This window comes from Manis javanica, chromosome 12 (assembly GCF_040802235.1).
Source record: "Manis javanica isolate MJ-LG chromosome 12, MJ_LKY, whole genome shotgun sequence".
In the NCBI taxonomy this organism is placed as follows: Eukaryota; Metazoa; Chordata; class Mammalia; order Pholidota; family Manidae; genus Manis; species Manis javanica.
In genome coordinates this window covers 961,387-984,882 of record NC_133167.1, presented here as the reverse complement: position 1 = coordinate 984,882, position 23,496 = coordinate 961,387, and the positions used below count along the sequence as shown (strand labels likewise).

The 23,496-nt window shown below is 58.9% G+C and overlaps 1 protein-coding gene across 1 annotated transcript in view; it reads right to left on the bottom strand.

Annotated features, from left to right (window-relative positions):
* ANKMY1 (ankyrin repeat and MYND domain containing 1) overlaps nt 1–23,496 on the bottom strand; it is a 33,656-nt gene that overhangs the window by 5,371 nt on the left and 4,789 nt on the right. The window contains exons 4-18 of the mRNA XM_073217833.1: nt 23,214–23,357; nt 17,474–17,946; nt 16,158–16,374; nt 15,712–15,899; nt 15,400–15,444; nt 12,759–12,986; nt 11,071–11,242; nt 10,063–10,203; nt 9,615–9,755; nt 8,783–8,890; nt 8,292–8,423; nt 6,998–7,111; nt 6,521–6,686; nt 4,775–4,850; nt 3,977–4,137 (exon numbers count right to left, since the gene is read on the bottom strand). Of these exons, the coding sequence (XP_073073934.1) occupies nt 3,977–4,137; nt 4,775–4,850; nt 6,521–6,686; nt 6,998–7,111; nt 8,292–8,423; nt 8,783–8,890; nt 9,615–9,755; nt 10,063–10,203; nt 11,071–11,242; nt 12,759–12,986; nt 15,400–15,444; nt 15,712–15,899; nt 16,158–16,374; nt 17,474–17,946; nt 23,214–23,276 (2,425 nt within the window). The 5' untranslated portion in view covers nt 23,277–23,357. The remainder of the gene's footprint in view (nt 1–3,976; nt 4,138–4,774; nt 4,851–6,520; nt 6,687–6,997; nt 7,112–8,291; nt 8,424–8,782; nt 8,891–9,614; nt 9,756–10,062; nt 10,204–11,070; nt 11,243–12,758; nt 12,987–15,399; nt 15,445–15,711; nt 15,900–16,157; nt 16,375–17,473; nt 17,947–23,213; nt 23,358–23,496) is intronic.

Below are 23,496 nucleotides of genomic sequence, written 5' to 3'. Positions count from 1 at the left end.
GCCGTGGCGGCAGAGAGGAGGCCGGGCATGGCGGGGGCAGGTTTTAGAAGAGGCCCAATTGACTACTTTAAATGCAGAGCTGAGCAGACTTCCTGAAAGGCTGGATGTGAGGGGGAAAAGCAAAAGAGGTCCCGTCCGATTTATAAAAGAAACCATCACACTTGACCACACAGCATCGTGTCGTGGCCTGGAGAACTCATCGCTCCCAATCAAACTGAATAAAATCATTATAAAGGCCCAACAAGACCTTTTGGACTTGACAAGCTGAATCTGCAGATCATCTGAGAGTCTGGGGCGGCAGCCGTGCATTTCATGGGGAAACGGGATGACGGCGGGACCCCTGCACCTGGGCCCGCGTGCAGACGGAACCAGGTCACGCCATCAGCACCTGCACTTGGAAGAAGCCCGGTGGCTCTCAGAGCTCACACAAAAATTCATTTCAGGCTGATTAAAAACCTAACAGGTAAAACAATAGTGCGTGAAAACCGTTTTGAAGTCTGGGCATATCGTTGTGTGACCTCATCTGGGGATCGCTTCCTGAACCCGCAGATCAGCCACCACGGGAGGGCATGCGGTTTGATGGAACAAAGCGTCCACACAGCACAGGTCAGACGGGGAGAGGGCCCTTGCAGCAGGCAGGACAGGACAGTGGGCGGGGGGCGAGCGCTTAGACGCCAGGAGAGGGTCAGAGGGCAGGGGGAGAAACGGACATGAGTAGGCGTGTGGGAAGCACGCTCAGCCCTGGCTCCGGCCCACCAGAGGCTGGACGAGGTGGGCTGTGGTGGCAGTGCCACAAGACGGCCTGGGGCCAGATGTGCTCACCGGCCTCCCCAGAGGGCACCCTAAGAATACAATGTTGAAAATGGGAATGCTCTTAAAATCTGAATATTTATCTGAATTTAGCCAAAGGGAAAAATGGGCTACATGTGCATGCCGTGTCCTTCCACGAGCGAACACCACGGCTGCGTGCCCTCAGCGAGGCACCAAGCAGACGCTCCTGGGCCATGGTGGCCGAGAGGTGGGCTCGCACTGCAAAGCCAAGCCCCCTGTTTTAATAAGTGGAGGGAGCACGTGAGTGCACTGGGGGGGTGCTTGGGGATGTGCACACGTGCACATGTGTGTGCAGATCAAAACCTAAAGGAGTGTGTTCAGGACATTTATCCTGAGTGTCAAGATTAGAGTGGTTTTCACTCTCTTTATTCTCCTGTTTTTAACAAGCATGTATTGCCTGCATAATTAGAATAATAAAATCATTTTCATTTAGGGAAAATGATGCTGCAGAAAAATACTAATGCAGGATGCCCATGGCCTAGTTTAGAATATATGGATCATGCCCCCACTTTCAGACGCACATGTGTGCTGTGTGTGTCTGTCTGCATAGACACATGGGTTGGAAGGACACACACTCGAGTGATGACTTCCTGGGGTCAGAGTACTCTATCTTTTCTTTCTTGCACACGCATACTATGCAGCACTCCACAGGAGCCTCTTCCTTCCCGGCAGATCTAATGGGAGCTTCCCACAGCCCTTTGGGGTCAACGCCCCCACCGGGAGGGCCCTCCACAGGCTGGAACTGGCTATTGCTGGGCACAAAACCACTCCACTCCAGAGCAAAGCAGGGGCCGTGTCTCCCTCCAGCCCAGAGCCTTCCTGACCCCCTCCCAGAGCATCACCTGGGTGACCCCGCAAACTGACCCATAGGGAGCCCCATCTCTGACAAGAGACCAATGATATGCAACAAAACCACTATGTGGGTGGGGCTTCCTCGACCAGTGTAGAGAAAATGGGCGTTCCTGTGACCAGGATTCTCACCTGGCCCTGGTGGGCTTGCTCACTGCCCACGTGTGGGCAGTAGGTTATTACTGACTCTATATAAAGAGCTCCACCCAGGGCCCTGGGCTGCACGGCTGCAGAGGCAGGAGGGGCGGCAGCGCCGAGGACAGAGACTGAGAGGCTGTGGGGCAGAGGGGCCCAGGGGCAGAGACCGGCCTGCTGCCTGCAGACTCGCTCCGAGTGGACGGGATTCTAGTGACTGACCTGTCACCGTGGGAATAAAGCTGGGTGTAAATCCTGTCACCCCCAAGAATGTTCCATTGTCATTACTCAGTCTTAACAAATCAGCAGTGAATTTGCCTGGGACTGAAAGCCACTGGTGGGAAAGCCAGCAAAAAGCCAGCCTGGATGGGGTCCCCATGCAGGCTCCATCACCCCCTTTCCCAACCGCCTCACGCCCTGCTGTCAGCAGCAAGCCCCTCCCCCTCTGCCCTGGACACGCCCACCACCTCCGCGCTCTGAGGCCCCGCCCCTTCCTCCCGCCCTCTCCGTGAACGCAGACCCGTGCGCACAGCCCAGCCTCCTGCGGCCCCGTTCCTGGCGCAGAGCCTTCCCCCACCCCCATCCCGCTTCCATCCCAATCACAGGTGATTTGAATAGCAAAGCCTCCTGGCACGCGCCTGGCACCCACGGACACTCAGTAAATACACGCGGAAGGAATGACTGTCTCGGACATCAGGGTGCTCCGATCCCGCGCCTCGTGAGCCGGCGCTAGAGAGCTGGGGCGCTGGGCTCCTGGGAAGCCTCCAGACACCCTGCAGACGTGCAGAAGTGACCCTCCAGCATCATCTCTAGCGGGTGCCCCAGTCCTGACCCTGACCCGCCCAGCCATCCTCCTCTCCTGACAGGCGGGCGGTCTCGAGGGGCCTGGGAGATCCGAGGGACAGGTGGTGGGCGCAGAGCCCTGGGAAGCTCTGGGCTTGCTGGGTCGGGGCTGAGCAGGGCAGAGGGGGGTAAAAACACACCCAGAGGGGTCACTTTATTGCAAGTGAGGGAGACATTGCCATGCTCAGGCATGCAGGTGCAGGCACCCCACGTTAGGCTGGAAGATTCCAGGGGCCCGCAGCCCAGAGGCCACCCCAAAGTGCAGGTGTGGGCAGTTAAGAATCAGGACGGCCCAGGCCTCAGGCACCAGGTGCCGCTCCTCTACTGGGATTCTTCCACCCGGCAGGACATGTCCTCCAGGTAGGCCCCTGGGCGAGGGAAAGAGGAGCGTGAGGGGCCTGGGCAGGCCCCAGGGACGTGGAGGCACGCGCCTCAGGAATGCAGACTGACCCCGGGGCTGTGCCTCCTGCGACAGAGGGGTCCCAGCGACCCGAGCCCAGCCCACTCGGGGAGAGGGTTGCACTGGTCGAGTCCTGCTGCCTGCTTGCGTGTGTGTGTGGCGTATACGGCAAGGCCTGAGGGCCAGCTGCAACTGCTCTTCCAAGAGGCTGTCCCCCACCCAAGGAGCAGTGCCCAGACTCTGGGTGACCCCCACTGTGGGGCCTGGAATTAGAAGCCTAGCTTTACAGAGAGGGAACAGGTGACAGCTTGTGTCGGCGCTTGGAGTGGCTTTGGGGGCAAGGGTCCAAGGGCAGGGGCCAGCCCAGCCTCTCCATCCACAGCAGCACACTCTCTGAGAAAGGGTGGGTGACGCTTGCCCCCTCCCCAGCCAATCCCAGGGCAGCTTTGCAGACAGCCTCGCTCGCTGATGCCCACCCTGGGAGTCGTGACCCACGCGCCCGCAGCTGCTCCTCAGGTCGCTCCAGAGGGGAGGGGAGGAGGTGGGGAGGGGAGGGTGGTTCTAGAGGCTGGACCCTGCTGATGGCCATACCTGGAGAGACACCTGGGCGGGCAGGCCTGGAGGAACCCTCAGAAGCAGCCCCAAGGCCAAGTGCCCTGGTGGACCCAGTGTGGGCAGAGCCCCAGGCATCCAGGAGGCCCTAGGTATTGGGTCCCAGCCCTGTGGGATCAGCATACAGCCACCTCCAGGGAGCGGGGAGCACTCTAGGCATGGTGTTACCCCAGTACATGGAGGACAGGTTGGCTCAGTGCCCTCTGTGCCCTCTGGGAAATCTGGAAAGTGGCTTGAATCTGAGACTTTGGGGAATGATGGTGACCCCGTGCCAGCCACCCCGCAGCTGCACTGATCCCTGCTCACCAGTGGCCATCAGGGCGCCACAGTCCCTCCCGTGGAAGTCCGCCCAGGCTCTGCTCTTACAGGCCTTGCTGCAGGTCAGGATCCCGTAGCAGCGCGTGCAGGGCATGAGGCGCACCCCAACGGAGCGGCCGCACTGGTAGCAGAACTTGAAGAAGGGAATCCTACGAGGCAGCCATGCAGGAGTCAGTCAGGGCCTGCCCTGCCATGCCCACTGGACAGGGTGACCCTCCACACAGGCTGGGGGTGGAGGGCAGGTGTGGGGAGCAGTGGGCTGCCTCACACGAGGAAGCACTCGCACAGGGACAGGGCAAGTCCCCATAGGGACATGTCCGGCACAGGGCTATTTAGGACAGGCAACTGGCACCTCGCCCTAGGAGTCACCACGTGCTCCCCAACAGGGCTGGGTAGGAGGCCAGGACATGGTGTGGGGTGGGAGGGGCAGGCCCGGAGCAGACACACTGCAGGGCCAGGGTGAGCCTGGCATGCCATGTCCTCTGCTTCGGGACAAATGGGAGCCCCAGCAGACGCACTCCCTGCCTGCTCTGTTCTCCTGGTCCACTGGGCAGGTGCTGTCCAGGTACCCATGGGAGTAATAAGATGCACGAGGCCGTGGAGCCCCACTGGTAGCCACCCCCATCTGCCACCCCACGTTGGCCCAGTGACCCACACCTGGGCCCGACAGCAGGGCCACAGGGCTCAGGACCACGGCAACAGGGCCAGGGTGCGGGGGGCCCAGCCGGGGCCCAGCAGCACCACGCAGCCCCCTGACGCCCTCAGCTGCTCTCAGCTGGCACTTACCGCTCCGGCTCAGCCTGAGGCTCCTTGGGCTGGCCAGTGCCTGTCCGCCTTGGGTTATGGCAGAGGGTCAGCGCCGCTGTGCCGAGAGAGACCGTCAGAGCTCTGTGGGCCCTCCAGGTCCCAGTGCCCAGGGGTGGGGGGCTGCCGGGCCGCCTGCCTGGCCCTCCCGCAGCAGGGAGGCAGGCGGGGCCCGGGACAGGCCAGAGGGGCAGCGGCTTGGGCAGGGCTCTCTGTGACCGCCCCGGAAGCAGACCCAGAGGGAGGCCATCACCGTGAACTGCAGGCTGACCGCTCTGTTGGTGTGGGGGACACCCTGGGATGTAAGCTGCTCCAGGTCCCATTCAATCAAATGGAGGCTCTTCGAAGGGACTGACCCTGAGGTCCTTAAGCCTTGTTCTGACCTCAGAGGGCGCCCTCCCACCACCTCTGCCCCAGGTTCTCTGTAAGGAGCCAGCCCACGTGCAGTTCTGCCCAAGAACAGGCAACCCCAGCCCGCTGCCTGTCCCCCCTGGGACTCCCTGGTCCACACTGCTGAGAATGGGGTCGGACCCTTCCGTGAGATTCAGAGCATGGCCCCCAAGGGCGGGATCTCCGAGCTGCTGCCTGGCCCTGGGGATGGAGGCGCCAGGCTGCCCTCTGTTCCAGGGCGGCGGGGGAGCCCGGTCAGCGCCTCCCCCAGCTGGGTGTTCCCAGAGCCCCGGGGGTGAGAAGCACCCAGTGCTGTCAGCAATGCCACACACCACGAGGGGCCTCTGTGCCCAAACCCCCGTGCCCCCCTCAGCCACGTGAGCCAGCAGCTCACCTTGGCATGGAGTGGGGGGTGCAAGGGGGGTTATGGGCTGAATGTATCCCCCCAGATTCGTATGCTGAAGCCCTAATCCCAGTGTGGTGGGGTCAGGACCAGGGCCTGGGAGGAGATGAGGTCGTGCGGGTGGAGCCCGTGGTGGGATCCGTGCCCTGGTGTCACACCTCCCTGCCTCTCCCTCCCTCGCCCCTGCAGGACCCAGAGAAGAGGCTGTCTGCAGCCAGGAAGGGGCCCTCACAGCACCAGCCCTGTGGCCGCCCAACCTTGGGTGCCAGCCTGAGGGTGGAGGGTGCAGGATACAGTGAGACAGGTCAGTGTGCGGGGCCGCGTGTGGGGTGGTGGTGGCTGCAGGCCTGCGGGGGGGCAGCAGCAGGCAGGTTGGGGTGAGTGGGGGGCACTCCTGACAGGGTGGCCCAGGACTTCACCTCCCAGACCGGCAGCACCCGTGGGGCAGGGCCCTCCCTCAGCCCAGGGTGCTGCCCGCTGAAGTGCAGAGTCAGCCCTCTGCCCTCCTCCTGTGCTGCCCGACCTGCTGGCACTCTGGGCAAGAGGGGGCCTGTCCGCTGACCCCAGCCCATGAGAATGAAGTGGTCCTGTGGCAGGCAGACCGACAGGTGCCAAGGGGCCAGGACCCCCTGCTGCCCACAGGAGGCCCTGTAGCAGCCTTGGGAAGCTGGGCTGGCACCTCACCCTTCTCAGGGGTTGTGCCCCCTAACCCCCACCCCATGGCAGCAGGGTGGACTCAGACCCTGTGGTCCCCGGCACTAACGTGGGGCTCCCAGCCTCATTCCCACAGTACGTCCTGGGGCTCCCGTCGGGTCCTGCACGGCCTCCTTGGACGGCAGGGCCAGGGGACCTGCCCAGCAGGCGGCCTGCAGCACCCACCTCACGCCTTGCCCACGCCCTCCCCCAGGGGAACCCCGAGGCACCCCTGGGCCCACCTCGCTTGCTCAGGTACAGCGCCTTTGGGTCCCACTGGCTCTCCTTGGAGAGGACGGCACAGCGCAGCTGGAAGCCCATGTGGTCTAGGAGCCTCTTCCGGGCCAGAAACGTCTCCCGCTCAGCCGGCATCAGCACATGGAAGGGGCAGTGGGCGATCTTCCGGTCCTGCAGCACAGGACACAGCACCACCAGTGACCAGTGACCCAGGAGGGCAGGCCCAGCCCCCGCCCATCGTCACAGGGACCCTGGTGGGGGGCACCTCCACTCACGGTGCTTTGAGGACAAACCTAACAGTGCCCAGAAAGCTGGACACGGGCAGTCAGGCCCGCAGGACATGCCGGGGGGCCTAGGGCTCCCCTCCCACTGGGCCAGGGGCTGGCTCTGGGGTGCATGGTGGGCTGTCACCCCAGCTTTTCCCCAGAGACACAGAAGGCCCCAGCCCAGCTCCATCAGCAGCGGGAGACCCAAAGCCGCACCTGGTAGAATCTGAAATACCCGTAGTCGACGGCTGTGCCCACAGCCACCTTGTTCCCCTGAGTGAGGGTCACCGGGCTCAGGATATCAGCCCCGTAATCAATGAGCTGGTCAATCTGCAGAGACAGGGCCTGGGTCAGTCAGCAGCAGGTACCCGGCTCCCAGGAAGCCAGACTGGAACTGGGGTGCCCAGGTGTCCAGCAGAGCAACGCTGTGGCCCGGGCCACCCGAGGCTCCTGGGTCCTCTCGACACACTCACTGGGCAGCAGGGACCAGCCCAGGGACCCAGCCCCCCACAGGAGGGCCGGTGCTGTGGGAAGGGCCGCCGGCGCCTGCACTACCCAGGGAGGCCTCCTCCCAGGTGTGTGGGGTCAGCAAGACAGACGCTCTGGTCACACGGATGGACAGACATCAGCGTGGGGAGGCTGCCCACGCACCCCCGGCAGTGGCGTTACCCGGCATTTGTGAGGCCTGGCTGCGGGTGGCCCCTGGGCTCTAAGTGATTCCAGGGCAAACGCCAGCCTGGCCTGGTCAGTCTCAACCCACTGTGCCCGGGGCTGCTCAGTGAGACGTGCATGCATCACCATGTGCTCACCGCGTGTGGGCATGTGGGTGTGCACATGCATGTGCGTGTGACCTGGCACATACACAACAAGGTCTCAAGCTCAAGACACACCACACCAAGCACACTCGCGGCCAACAGCATGGGGCAGAGGCTCCTGCCCACAGGAAGGAGGCGAGCCCCCAGGGAGCCCTCCCGGCTCACAGCTCCATCGAGCAGCCCCGGCGACCCAGGGCCACAGGCTGCATGCCGCCCCACACGAGCGGACGGAAACTGGGCTGCCATCCGCAGGACCCTCGCTGTGCTGCCCTCGGTGAGGGTCCTCATTCCCTCAACTCCCTTGGCACTCGCTGTTCACAGACACACAAACCAGACTCTGAGCCGCTCCATGAGCAGAGCCCCAAGAGCACGGGAGGCAGCGTCAGGGGTCAGATGTCCCCAGCACCAGAGCCCGGTGTGGTCAGCAGGGGGCATGGGTGGGCTGTATACATGGGCTCCTCATGGTGACAGAACACTATGCCAGGCATACGACAGGCAAAGTGGGAGTCAGCTGTCCAATGCCCTTGGGCAGGAGCAGCCTGATCGCCTCGGGCCCTCCTGCCCGCCTCTCCATGCCCAGGAATGAACGCCCATATGACAAGCCAGGTGCACCACGGGAGTCTGGGGCAGAGGAGGGGAGGGGTGGGGGCCTGACCCAGGGCAGAGCATGAGAGGGCCCCCTCCACGCCCCTCACCAGGGCCAGCTTGCTCTCCACGCTCCTCCGGTGCTCATAGGAGATGTCACAGGCGACGCACAGGGCACTGCCCAGGCCTCTGGTCAGGCGCAGGTTCGGGTCAGCCCCATGGGACAGAAGCTCCTTCACAATCTGGAACAGATGGCTTGTGAGCACTGCAGGTTGGCCCCTGAGCATGTGGAGAAGCCAGAGCGAGGCCCAGGGGTGGGTGGGGAACAGGTGGGGTGGGGGCAGACACTCCTGGGCACCAGCAGGGAGCTGCCCACATGCTTCCTGGGTGCACTGAGCTGAGGACTGGGACAGGCGGGGGCTGCGGCCCAGAGCCCGTGGGGGGGGCCTCCTCCCAGCTGAGGCTGCACCCTCTCTGCACCCTGCCCTTCCCAAGAAGCTCATCCATGTGGGAGAGGGTTCTCCAGGCCCCCAGCAACCGCGAATCCCGGCCTGACCGGGGTGGCACCCTGGAAACATGGTCAGCAGGCACACATGCTCACCAGGTCGTTCCCACTAGCGATGGACAGGGAGAGTGGGGAGTGGCCACTCCACAGCATGGTGGGGTCTGCCTTGTGAGACAGAAGAAGCCGGACTACGTCCCTGGCACACTGCGGGGAGAAAGGCAAGGGATGGCAGGTTAAAGAGGCTCCCAACACCGGACCTGGGTCATCAGCGCAGGTGCCTTAAAACCCACTTGGGCATCTAACTGCCCCTTCCCCCACACCAGCTGCATCTGGCACAGAGGGCATGCTGCATTTGGGGTGCATGAATGGATTGGTCGGGGCTGGCAGTGAGTCTTCTGAGATGATGTTTTCTAATCATTTGATAGAAAAGGACAAGTGATACATAAATTGATGTCAAGCTTGTTTGCAAGAGAAAGGGGAGACAGGAGCAGGAGGTCATGGAAGCAGGAAGGGCCCTTGACAGGTGTGGCCATGAAAGGGGACCACACCCTCCAGCAGGGCTCAGCAGCCGTATGGTGAGGGGTTCCTGTACCCACCTTGCTGAGACCCAATCCCCAGGGCAGACAGCAGGCAGTGGCTGCCGGGCCAGAAGGACATGGCCCCAGGCTCTGCAAAGATTTCCCCTATGATCCCGAGTCAGGGATGGTGCCGGATGACGCAGATGGCTCACTGCTTCCAACACACACATTGGCTCACATGCACACAGACCAACCTGCTAGTACAAGCTCACACAAAGATGTGTTTGCACAGGTACACATACATATAGCACACACATGTGCATGGTCATGTCCACACCCATCTGTGCACTCACACATGTGCACATGCACACAGGCATCATGCACGCACTGCACGTGACTACCACACTCACTCTGTAGTTGTCCTCCCGCTCACAGGCCACGTGCAGAGCTGTCCTGCCCCCCTCATCCAGGGCAGACGTGCGCTCAGCATAGTAGATGCTGGGTGGGCCCGTTTCACCACTGAGCTTCAGGCTTGAAGGCAGCAGGTCTAGCTGCAGCAGAGAGAGGGTCAGGTGCAGCCCCGGAGCCTCTCCCATCAGTGCCCAGAGACCCACCACCTGCCCAGCCAGACCAGGCCAGAGCCCCTGCAGGGCCAGGCTAAGACGGACACTCCACAGAGCCCCAGGAGCGAGCGCCTTCCTCCCCACCCTGCACGTCAGAAGCCCCATCCCAGAGCGTTAACTAACCTCCTCAGGGACAGGTAACACAGAAGGGAAATTTTGAACCAAAAGGGTGACACTGTCCACAGAGACCCCAGGGGCCCAAGTGCCGCAGCCCCACAGCAGCCGGGCAGTGCACCTGGTCCCACTTGTACACGTCATCCTGGTCTGCTGCCCTGGCGTCCACGTCGGTGATGGCGTGGAGCAGCAGCTCTGTTATGTGGACACCCTCCTCCCCGGGCAGGGCAGCTGCAATGTGGAGGGGGGTCAGGGACCCCAGCTGCAGAGGAAACGTGGGTGGGAGTGAGGGCATGGCCCCCACAGCACAAGGGCCTGTCCTTCTCCGCCTGACAGCCCTCTGGCCACTGGTTCAGAGTCACCGGAGGACCGTCTCTTGGTGGTGCTCAGTCAGCACCGGCCACACACAGGTGGGCAGGGGACCCAGGCCCAGAGGAGAGGGGACCTGGTGGGGGGCCTGCAGCAGACCTTGGGTCAAGGAGAGGGAATCACCCTCTGCCTCTCCCTCCCTGACCACCAGACAGGGTCCCAGGGGAACAGCAGGGCGCTCTTGGAGAAGGGGTGGCAGGGTGCTCAGGAACCAAGACATCCGCAGTGCCCAGGGCTGGCGTGCAGAGCGGAGATGCACGGGGTGGGGTGGGCGCTTCTCCTGACACGTGCCCCCTATTACATACTTGAGTATTTTAATAAAGAAAAACCCACTGGAAAGATGAGTGTGCAAATAACAGGTTGTCGGTCTGGAATCAACGGGCAAGGGAAGGAACAAGTGGCGTCTGCCGAGTGTAAAGGCCGCAACGTGAGCCGGCTTCGAAGACAGTCCTGTCAGCAGACCCAGGGAGCTGCTGGGAAATCACCCAGGCCTCCTGCTAACATCCTCTGGTTCCACGGCCCCTCACCTCACACCAGGACACGGACAGAGAGGCCCGGCCAAGGGGCCTGGAGGGGAGACCCCCACCACCAAGCAGGAGCCAGCCTCACAGAAGCCAAACCAAGCTTGGCAGCCCTCAGCAACAGCACCTTCTCAAGATGACAGAGAGGCGGGCAGGTGCCCGTGCCAGGGACAGGCAGCTGCCCGGAGGGCCCAGCTGTGCACCAGGACCCCAGCCCTTGAGCCCCTGCCCACGCCCACCTTGGCAGGGAGCTCGATGTCGGTCCTGGCCCCCTTCTGCAGCAGCAGCTTCACACCCTCCACATCTCCGGCCTTCACGGCGAAGAACAGGACCTGCATGGGCACGTGGCACAGGTTGGGGTCCGCACCACGGCGCAGCAGGAGCCTGATGGTCAGCCACCAGTTTCTGTGCCTGGAAGAACCAGCATGACACGGTTATGGACAGAGGCAGCTGTCTGGACAGCACCCCAGCCGGGGCCGGGCAGCCTGAGCCCCACCTCTCACAGCCAGGGAAACACCAGGGTCCCACCTCTCCAGGACCTTCAGCCCTGCCCTGGGGCGGGGTGACCCCCCCACTGCCGAACCATGCTGAGCGGGCCAGCCAAGTTCCGTCCCCCTGTGCCCCGCCCTGCTGCAGCCCCGGGTGGTCGCCTGGCTTTGCCAAGAGCCCCTGTGAGGAGTGGTGTGGGGCAGGCACCAGCCTCCCTCTGGGAGTGGCTGTGAGGCCACGGCGCAGAGTATCTAGTATGCACAGGGCAGAGTCATTCCACACAGCAGACATGCACACACACATGCAAAATACACAGCAGACACGCACGCGTGCACACTGGCACACATCTCTTGCATGGAGCACAGAGGCTGCCCTGGTGGAGAAGCTGTGCAGAGCCCTGGGCCTGGGGAGCGTGGGGAGCGGCTGGGATGGCAGCGCCAGGGCAGGGAGGAGAGCAGGCAGGAGTGGGCTGGCAGCCTGTTGACCCCACCGCCTGCACAGAACCGGTGGGCAGGCAGGAGGGCGGTGCAGAGGCTGGGTCAGTCTAGAGCAACGGTTCTCAAATGTGCTGCTCTCAGGACCCCTTTCTACTCTTCCAGTTCCTAGAGGGTCCTGAAGAGGTTCTGTTTATGTGGGTTCTATCCATCCCCATCTGGTGTAGTACAAATTAAGACTGAGAAAATGTCTAAAATACTAACACATTTAAAAAGTGACAGTAACAAACCCACTGCATATCGACATAAATAACATTTTTATGAACGGCGCTCACGGAGCCGCAGCCCACGGGTGACCGAGGGAGTCAGGGCACGTGCACGTGTAAAGAGCTGCTTCACTGACGTCCTCCCACGTTGACACACACGTGCTCTGACGTTCCAGTGTCCACCTGAAAGCTGGCATCTGTGGTGACACACACTGTCTGCCACTGTCCTTACAGCAAAAGGCCGACTCTGCTCAGAGGGTGAGTGACCGCAGCGTGTCGGCTGGTTGTTCTTTCCAGCAGAAGTGGTGGCCCACGCGGAGAATGGCAAATTCCATTCGCAAGTCAGGCCACAGGAGGTGTGCGTCACTGCAGGCAGCCAGCCTACTTGGCTCATCTCAGACGAGTCAGGCACCCCTCTCCTCGTCACCCAGAACATGAGGAAGCACGGCCTCCGGGGTCAACATTTAATAAGCTAGTGATTTCTGCCCCTCATCGAACACCTCCTCCAGGGAGGTGTGTTCTCTCCTGCATGGGCCCAGGTCCCTCGGGAGTTGGCAAGTAATGCCTTCAGATTAGCACAAGAACGGGCTCGGCCTCACACACCACCAGAAGGGCCTGGGACACCCAGGGTACATGGGCCACACTTTGAGAACCACTGGTCTAGACGGTGGGGTAGGGCCAAGGGTATGGGCAGGACTCCCCCAGCGAGCCACCGGCTGCCCGCCCTCGGCCACCTACTTGACCATGGACAGTGCCATCCTCCTCACGGTGCCCCTATCAGCCTCGAAGGAGGGGCCACGCAGCATGCTGTAGACCTGGGCACTCTGCTCCAGCAGTGACCAGGCCAGCTCACTGGGGAAGCTGCGCACACACACGCTCAACTCCCGTGGTGTCTCATTGCTGCACACTGTGCCCTGGGCTGTGCCCCGCAGCCCGTCGGTCAGCTGCTGCTCCGGTTCACTGACGCTGCCCCGGGGAGACACCAAGTCCCAAGAGGTCAGGGCACCCTTCGCACTGCCCGCCCTGGGCCACAGCCTTGGTCCCCAGCTGCTTTGGGCAGATTCCGGGTCCTCACAAGCGACAGGCTCCACAGTCGCTCCGGCAGTGAGGAGGAACTGCTTCGAATTCCTGGGGCTTTTGGCGCTGCCTCAGGAAGCATCAGAAAGCAGGGCAGTAGGAGAAAGAAGACAGCGGAGTTCTCAACGCCACCCACCCCCTTAAACCACCTTCTCTAGCGAATGCCTCAGAGGCCTTGTGCAGAAACCTGAGCCACACAGCAGCCGCCACCTGCGAACAGCCTGCCCAGAGCCGGGATGCGCCACACATGTGAGGAGACCAGAAAAAACTGCGAAGTGTCACTGATGATTGTTGGGCTGCTGACTCACTGAAGCAATACAGTCGGACACACTTGCTCAAATGAAATATGTCATCAAAATTAACTCCAGCGTCCCCACTTCCTTTCCTGTGGCTCTGAGAGCGCCGATCTCACACAGGTGGCTGGCGCTGCCATCCCACCCCCTCCAAGTGTGCTCTCTGAACCGGCTGCATCAGCAGGACAGTGGGTTCTTGGCCCCCCAGACCCGTGGAGGCAGATGCCAGGGCTGTGCCCCCGCGACCTGTGGCTTTTCCAGGGAGGGGCCGACGATGAGCAGCCTTGGCTCCGAGGGCCTAGAGGTCCGCCAGACCGCACAGCCAGCACAGCCATGCAAGACCAGCCAAAGGTAACTCCCCAAACGACAGCCTGGCTGTGCACCAACACAACTTCACAGGCAAGAGCGCGGCAGAAGGGAGAGCCGGTGGGGAGGAGCCCTGCTCCAGACGCCTTCTCACGCTGGGGAGCCACTCCCCACAGGGAGCGAGTTGTCCGCAGGGCGGCAGGCAGCCTGGAGTCCGCTGTAGGAAAAGCCCAGCTTATGCAACACACAAAAGACAGAAGCTGGGGGCAAGCAGGGCGGACGGTCAGACTGGCAGCCAGCTGCCCGCGGGGTGCGAGCTTGCTCGACGTGGCCTCACTTGACTCATGAGAGGGTTGTTGGGATGAACCCGACAGCATCAGGGGACTTAGAAACGGGCCGCCTACTGTTTTAGGGGAGGGAGATGATGGTGTTTGTGGTCATGTCACAAAAGGAAGAGGGAGGCAGGTGGAAAGAGGTACTGAGTCTAAAGTGGCAGGTGTGGGATCTGCTCTGCAGCCACGTGAGGCGGGCAGTGACCAGAGGGGCCCCTGTGCCGTCATCACACAGCAAAGTTTCCTTTGGTGTATGTGTAATATTTTTTGGATTAAAAGGTTTTTTTTTATAAAGGAATGATTTTTATAAGAATTTTAAGAATAGAAATAAAGGCTTTCTGGGGCCCCCACTTCCTTCATCGGTAATTGAGTTAGTCTGGTCAAATGTTCTCCCACTACAGGGCCCCCAAAGATACCCAGCTGCGTTTCCCACTTGCAGGAGGGGTACGCAGCACCAGCGCCCCCCACTCTGCCCCTCTATCTCCGGCTCCAGACACCCGCCTGTGCCCCAGACCCCTGGAGCTTGGAGAGGTTGTGGGAACAGGCCCAGCCCCTGCCCCCGAAGCCCCCATGGACGGGGAGACAGACCCAAGTGATGCTCAATTGCCACAGAGCTTGGAAGTTGGTCATTCTTGTAAGTCAGCAGCTTCCGACTGAGAGAGAAGCCATAGCCTCACAAACTAGACATAAATAATTCGGTGCTGCTGGAAAACAATACAGGACAGGGCTGGTTTTCAGGCCACCACCTGTGACCTGCATTTTTGTTGCCATGGATTCGCCATCACAGAGCAGGAAACAGCCCCGACGAGGTGCCTTCAGAGGCTCAGAGTCCAGAGTGCCACAGAAACAAGAGCAGGGCAGGGCTGCCGGGACCCAGGACCACGGGCAGGCCCGCCCAGGGACCCAGCCACCAGCACACAGGGCCCACCCAGGGCAGGCGCAGCTGTGGCCTCCACACTCCCACTCCAATGCTGACGACACCTCACAGAGCCCAGGGCAAGAGGCGGAGGGGCCTGGGTGGGGCAGCTGGCAGCCCTGGGCACTCTCCCCTGGGGCGCAGGATGGCGTAGGGAAGCCTTTCTCAAGACCGAGATTCAAGGGGCCACAGGAGACACTTTCAGGCTGGAGTAACTGTCACCCACTCCCCAGCCCCGACAGCCCTCAGCCCCTCCCAGGTCTCTCTTGCTGGACCTCAGTCCCGGCCCTGCAAGCCCGAGTGGCTGAGTCAGGGCCCAGGGCAGCTCTCCTGCAGGAGCTGCCACGCCTGTGCTCAGGCACACAGGTGCCAGGCTCGCCTGTGGTGCCCATGCCCCCTCGCCCAGCGCCGAGACAGAGGCACCATGCTGCTGCAGCTAATGGCTCGAGGCTTACCCCCTAGGTCGGCATGGTCCACTGTGGCAGCCAGCAGTCCCACTACTGGGCACACATCAAAGCAACAAAGGGGGGCCTCACCCTGGAATCCTGAGGCCTTCCCCCCATGGCATCCCCTTTCCTGAGGCCCACAGGAGGGGCCCCTAAGGGACACAGGACCCTCAGCATCAAAGCGATGAGCTCAGGATGCCTGAGCAGGCTCTGTCCCTACCACCTGCTTTCCTGTCATTCACCCCACCGAGCCGGGGCCACACGAGGGGGACAGATGGGAGGAGAGATGGGTGGACAGGGTCCTGGCGGGGGGATACTGACCCGGCCTCGGGTGCTGGGCCGACCTGGGACTCGGGTGCTGTCCTCTCGGCAATGTTGGGCTTGAAGGACCTGGCCGGGTAGTGGAGGAGGAAGGACATGCTGAGAGGCGTGAGGCCCTCGTCCGAGCGCTTGTTCACATCGGCCCCGCTGTCCAGCAGGAGGCTGATGACGTCAGTGTGACCGTGCACCTGTAGGGAGAGGGCCAGCCTCGCGAGGACATGCCTGACGCTGCGTGGGACCCAGCACCCCCAGCAAGGCTCCACGCCAGGGGCAGCAGACGCCGCTCTCGCCCGGCGTGAGAAGAGTCTGTCCACCTGACCCTCACATCGCCCAGGGGCTGGCATCACAGCTCTGCATGGAGTGGGGGGGGGGGTGCCCAACCAGCAAGCGGGCCACAGGGGGACCCTAAAGCCCACACAAGCACCCCGGCAGGCAGGGGATCTCACAGCGGCCGCGGCGAGCACGGTGTAGCCCTTGGCGTCGGCCACGTCGGGGCTGGCAAGGTTGTCCCTGAGGACCCCATGAATCCAGTCGCAGGCCCCTTCTTCGGCCCTCAGGATCATCTCCTGGGACAGCCGCTCCTTGGGCCCGCAGCGTGCGAAGCTGCTCCGGTTCCCCACCAGGATAGCGCCCATGTTCCAGCTGTCGTGGGCCTTCTTGTTCCTGCAACGCAGTGGGCTTGTGGCACGAGACTGGCTCCGGACCCCCAACACCCACCACCAAGGGCCGCCCAGGCCTGCCTTCCCTCCCCTCCAGGGTCCTGGCCCCCACACTGCTCCAGGACCCCTGCCTCCCCTTCCCAGCCCTCCCTGGACACCCTGCATGCGGGCCAGCCACAGGGACACAGCAGTGGTGGGACACGCTGCCTGCCGATGAACATGCTCAGGCTGAGCGTCTGCCCCGGCAGGAATGGCTGTGAATCTCTGATTCACCGGGTCCCTCCATGGGCACTGGGAAAGGGGCTCTCCCAGGACGGGCCCCGGGTGGGGAGAATGCCCAGCACGGACCTGGGTCTGACACACACCACCAAGCACCCACATCCCGCCTCTGCTCATTCACTTTTCTATTTGAGTAGAGAACATGCAAATCCCATGACCCATTCACCACACACACTGAAGCCTCCTGTGTACACATAGCCTCCTTTACAGTCAAGAAACTGTGGGTTAATGCAGCTCCCATACCCAAGAGTCTTTAGTGATTATAGGTTCAGCTGATGTTCGCCTGATGGATGGATGGGTGGGTCTGTGGGTGGCTGGATGGACAAGTGGATGGGTGGGTGGGTGGATGGATGCCTAAGTTGCCACTTGCGCTCACAAACGTATCCTAAAACAGTGTAATTTTACTAAGTACAAAGTTTAAGAAAGGGATTAAAATATTCTTGAAATTTTTAACTTAAAAAGTCAGTTTTCGTCAGGTAGGCACTAACTGTCCCATGGCTGGGGTGGGGGGTGGTCTTTGGAGGCCAAGACAGAGCAGCTTCCTGGGGTCCCAGCCATCCTTGGAGAGGCCCCCCGCCCAGCCAGCCCCCGGCCCAGCCCTGCCGTGCTCTCACCCCTCAGCGTGGGCTTTCCCGCCCCCTCATCCAGGGGCAGCACCAGCCAGTGACGCAGGGGCAGTCGTGCATGTTGACCCTGACAAATGACTCTGGAAGCGCTCTGCTTGGGGCGGGGCCTTCAGGACCCCAGTACGGGGGGGCAGGCCTGCCTGGGGAGCGACAGGGGCCTCTGGACACTGGGAGGACGGGAAAGATCGGGCTGATCACCTGAACTTGTAAGTTTGCTTCTGGATTCTGACCATCAAAGGGGTCTCATTCTGGATGAGCCAGGGCTGTCTGTCTTCAGCCAAGGGAGGGGTGTCATCGAGGAAGACCCGGGCGTCCAGGTCTTCGCGGAAAGAGCAGGTCATGGGTAGGTGGCCGCTGTCAGTTGAGTAAACGTATATTTCTGGTGGCAGAGTTAGGTCATCATTCAGAAGAAACCGCTTATAGTCATAGAAAAAGGGGTCCTGTTCTTCATGCAGGTCCCACTCCATCTTTTCCTCATCTGAGAGACTGATTCTGGCTGGGCAGCGCATGAGGAAGCCTGAGAACTCAGGGAAGTTGCTCATGGAGAAGCTGCCAGGCACCTCCGTGCACAGCTTGATGAGATGCTCCCGGAACCACAGCCCAACATCCTGGCTGCCGTCAGGGTAGGTCTCGATGCCCGGCCCAAACCGCCTGTCTGCCTTGTACAACCCCTACAAAGCAAAAGAGGTGAGCCAGCTGGGGGCTGGGGGCTGTGTGACCAGCTCCTTAGAATCAAAGATGTAGTTCCTAAGAAATGTACTCATCCATTCAACAAATACTGACTGAGGCTGGTATGTACCAGGCACAGGGGCTAAAGCAAGTGTGCAAACGTGGAATGCATCAGCAAAAAAGGATGCTACGGGCCTGGGGTGGTTGGGGGCAGGCTTTCTGCAAAGGCGGGGTTGTGACCAGAGGCCTCAAGGTGGCAGTATGTTGGGGATACACGTGTGGGCTCATTTCAGAGAACCCCTGAAACACTGTGGGCCCACCCCACGTATCCCAGCATCTGGTGGGGTGGAGGCACCCGCCACTAGGTCAGACTGACCCCAGCAGGTGTGGACTAAGGAGTGGCGGGGAGGAGGAGGGATGAGGTAGGGGAAGGAGATGGGGACGCAGACCCTGGATTCCCAGGACCTCAGCGGGCTGCAGCCATTCCCAGCCTTGCTGAAAGCTTCCGCTAGTGGAGGATGTGTGGAGAGAGGAGAGCCCAGAGCACCTCAGGAGAATCACTGGGCATGAGTGCAGCCCAGCAGGGGAATCCGGGGGTGAGAGTGCGGCAAGGTCCAGCTTCCCGGGACTAACGCTTTCGTTAGTCGGGAGCTGCTATTCCTCCCAGGACGCGTCTTGAGGGCGGCAGAGAGATGCTGACAGACACCAGCAGGGAGCAGGCAGCAAAGCTCTTAACGAAGAGTGAGAGAGTAAAAGGAAAAAGACGCCTGCTCATCAGGAGGGGCTGTAGGAGAGGATACCCCTGGGGCTGCACTGTCTAGGGTTTTATAAGAACAGAAAGGAGGTTTACATCATTGGACGGGGCTTGTTGTAGGGCCAGGCTGGGATCGGAAGACCCCCTCGTTTCTCAGGCTGGATTTTCCAGGGGTCCAGGAGGGGCCTCTTTGTTCACTGCGTCACTGCGAAGCCTGGACCCTAGGTCCCCTCTGACTGCTCCTTACCAGGGCCTTGAGCTCTACCTGCCTGCATCTCATGAACCCTGCCTGTCAGAAGGACACCTGCAGGTCACTGGAAGGGTGGAGCCTGAAACAAGGGGGACGTTCAGGCTTCTCCCTGGAGCTGTGCCCCAGCTGTGGACCTGGATGTGGCCCCTATCTCAGAGTCCCCTGTCCTTCAACACACCTGTCTGAGCACCTCTGGCTGCAAGCCCACGGATATAAGGCTTCGTGGTGCACAGCACCCCCCACCAAAGGCTTACAGTCTAGAACAGGAGGCAGAAAATGAAAAGGACAGATAAGATGAACCAAGGGAGGCTTCACTGTACAAAGGAGCTGGGGTTGGTGCTGCAGGAGTGCTTCCAGAAGAATCATCAGAATGGCGACAGGGCATGCTGTGCCCTCAGTCTGTGGAAGCAGTTCAGTGGGCACCACACGTGCCTGCAGGACGCTCTGGAGTGTCACCAAGGAGCCGTGAGCTCTGGTGGCGGAGTAAGCAAAGGAGGTGCAGGCAATGGGAAGAACCCTGCTTCAGATCTGTGGGAGCCCAGGCTGTTCACCCCTGACCCGGGAGCTCTCCTCCCAGGAATCTATCATCAAACAATCCCAAAGTCATCAAAGCCTTAGTCAGAAGGATGCTCACAGCTGTGTGTGTGACAGTAAACCCTAGTGACAGCCCCAGAGCCTGCAGGAGGGTTTGGCTGCAGGACGCAACATCCCACAGGCTTAAAAAATCCCATCCTTGATATATGCCTTTACTTTTTGACCAAACAATCCCACTTCTAGGAATGCACCCCGAAGATCACCAGCAAAAGCGTGCATGACGAAGAATGGAAAGCAGTCCCGCACTACCAGTCATTCCCAACCAGTCAGGAGGTGGGGGCCGTCTCAGGATGACAGGAAGCTGCAGAGAAAGCATGCAGAGCGTGCATCCTGCTGCCCAGGGTGGGAGGAAGATGCGTGCGTGTTTGCTCATGGTTTGTAAATGCAGAGATAAAGCCATAGAAACGACCACTACCAATATGGGAGGATCCCAGACGCAAGAGGGAGGGTGGAAGCTGGGCTCCTGTAAGTGGGCCTTGTTGGCCAGAGTTGATTCAGAAAAATACTGGTTTTTTATATAATTATAAAACAAAATTAAAGCAAGATTTTAAAAACAGAATCCTGAAAAATGAAAGCATAATAAGGCAAGTGACTGTAGCTCTATATCCAGGGTTGGACTAGGACACAGAGAGGAATTATTTCCTGTGATCTGATTCCACGTCCCTGGTGGGCTGAGCCAAGGAAGCTTGAACCATGTCATTGCTGTGACACCGGTAATAGTTCTGTGCTGTTATTCTGAAGCCCTTATACATGTTTGATGAGGTAACACAAATAAGAAATTTTATTAATGGTTAAAACCAACATTTTTAGGACTAAGGGAAAAGATATGTAAATACAACATCATAGCTGTTGGGTAAGAACCCTGTACTCCCTAAATTGGAACTGGAAATATCATTATGAACTGATGCAATCTTTTCTCATGTTAAAAAAAGCAAAATGTATTTTCTGGATCTGCAACTGAAAAGGCCTAAAATGACAACTGCCCAGTGCAGTCCTCTGCACCCAAACTGTGGTTCCTAAATCTCACATCCACTAAAGGAGCCTATGGGCCGGGGTCCAGGGAGGGAAGTGCAGGGATGCGCCTGGAACACCTGTGTAAGCGGAGTGAGAAAACTGCCAGGACCCGCTGGAGTCAGACGCAATTCCAAGAGCTCAACTGACATGCCCCCTTGACCAACGGGGCGCCACAAGGCATGACCACGATGACCGGAACACACCGGTCTTAAAATCCATGAGTGTATAGACACAGAAAAGCTAGCCTCTACTGCCCACCATCGAAGTCATTAGGAAATCAGGTTACAGTGTCCTGCAAACTCGTAAAGGAAGGTAAATGATCAAGTGTTAGCACGCCTTCCCATGCTACCTCAAAGGAACCAAATCATTGATGAAGGGCTTTTTAAATAAAAGAAACCTAGTTAAAAAATGAAGGAGGCATAATAGAAGGCCACTGTCCTGCACCTTCTAATGAGGTGAGAGCACTAGACAATAACCGCCCATATTTTCTAAAACCACCAGCAGAAAGAGGGATGGGGTCATTGTACAGGTGGAACGAGGCTCTCACGAGCACCCGCTGGCCGCTCCTGCCATCACTCCACACAAACAGATGTGCGACTCAACATGACTTCTGACAAAGATGCAAGGGCCAGGCAGTGGAGACGCGGTGGGGTCTTCAGCCAAGGGCCCAGAACAGCCAGTATCCGCACATGAAGGGGACCCTGCTCCAGGTGACACACAAAAATTAACTCAGAATGGATCACAGCCCTGAAGGTGGGCATGAGAACCGTAAAACATGGGAGAAACACAGAGGAAATCTTCGTCACCTTGGGTTAAGCAAAGATTTCTTATCTAGGACACAAAACAAGATGTAGGAAAGAAAAATGATGTTGAATCTCATCACATCTCCAAATCTGCTTGATGAGAGACACTGTTAAGAAATGAAGAGGCAGGCCACCACTGGGAGAAAGTATTTGCCAGTCACGTACTGTTGGGGATCCAGAGAGATAACTCGGTGACTCTATATGATCACAAACCACCAAGTTAAAAATTGAGTGGGACATTAATGCTGGACCCCGGGGACGGCCATTCCACCACAGAAGATGCGCAGATGCGAATGAAGGACCCGAAGACAGTGCGCCATACACGGCCAGCAAGTCGGCACATCCAGGCCGTAACGAGGCACCACGGAGGACCCGTAGGGACGGCTGCACGTTTTTAAAGAACTGACAACACCAAGTACTGACAAAGATGTGAGGCATCTGGCACTTTTGTATTTGATAGTTGAAATGGAAAACAGCACAGCCACATTGGAAAACCATTTGGCAGTTCCTTATAAATTTACCATACACTTAACATATGACCAGCAACACCACTTGTCGATATTTATATCTAAGGGAAAATAAGGACACATGGGCATGTGAAGATTCGCAGTCAGATGTTCCCAGCAGCTTTTTCATAGTAATCAAAAACCAGAAAGAAATCAATAAAAAATTTGCATTATATCCACACAGTGGAATATTGCCCCATAGGAAAAGGCAATGAAGCACTGAAACATGTAAAAACATGTATGACTCTCAAAGGAATCATGCCTTCAGCCAAAGAAATCAAACAGTGAACATGACATACTGTATGATTTCATTTATATGAAATTACAGAAAAGGAGAAACTACAGTGATAGGAATAGATGAGCAGTTGTTAAGGGTTGGCGGGGACTGACTCTGGGAGCAGCAAGGGATTTGGGAGGATGATGTTTACACACACACACACACAGCCACATGACATGGCACACACACTTACAAAACATATGTGCACATATCACATGTGTGCACATTCACACAATGCACCCCAAAACCCATATATATGTGAGTGCATATATACATAAATATGTGTATATATACATGTTTATAGTAGCTTTATTCATAATCTCCATAAACTAGAAGCAACCCAAATATCTGTCTGCTGGGCAGCGGATAAGCCATGGTATAGAAAATGCCTCAGCTGTGAGAACAAAGAAGTTCATGGTCCACGCCACACAGATGACCTCAAATGCGCTTTGCTAAGTGAAAGGCACCAGACTTGTAAGCCTATATATTGTGCCATTTCATTAATATGATAATCAGGCCAAGGCAAAATTATACGCAACGGACTGGCCAAGAGCTGGGGTCAGGAGAGGCCTGTTACAGGGGGCGCAGGGCAGGACTTGGGGGCAGGGAGCTGTTCTGTACGGTGATGGCAGTCACACAGCCCTCTGCTTGTCAAGACTTTCGGAGCTGTATGCTCAAGTGGCGGGGGGGTTACTGAAATTTACACTGATGAGATAAAGGGGGAAAAGGTATTTGTATATGCAAAACCAGGAAGGTTCCTCAGAACAAAAGGCAAGTTTCAAAAAAGTGTATGCGCATGACGAGTTTATAGTAACAAAGTTAATATTTGCAGTGCGTATTTTCTTTAAGGGATGTCCAATAACTCGCTAAATTCCCACCCTACTCTGGAAACAGGGTAGTGAAGAGACTTTCACCATCTTCTCATCCTCTGGTATCTTCTTTCCATGGACCCCATTACTGGTACTATTATAATCATTAAAAATAAGACAGCTCCTTCTTGTTAAACAAATAAGCTTCCCCAGAACCTAAACGTCTTTCTGTCCATGGCCTGAGCGCACAGGGGCCCCTCACCTGGAAGAGGCTTGTCTTTAGGTACATGGTGCCGTAGCCTTCTCGGCAGCTGAGGTAAAACATGCCCGTGAAACTGGAGCCATCTGGCCACACGTAGGTGCCCAGGCCATGGCAGTGATCCCGGTAAAACTGCCCGCGGTAGGACTGTGGGCAGAGAGCACAGTAACATATCCCACCTGAGAGCTGCTCCTCACCTCTTCCAGGAAGCCCTCCTAGCTGAGTCAGTATGCAGGGAAGGGGGGCCTGGGGCCTGGGGGCTGCTTCAGGCCTCACAGGGTGCCTC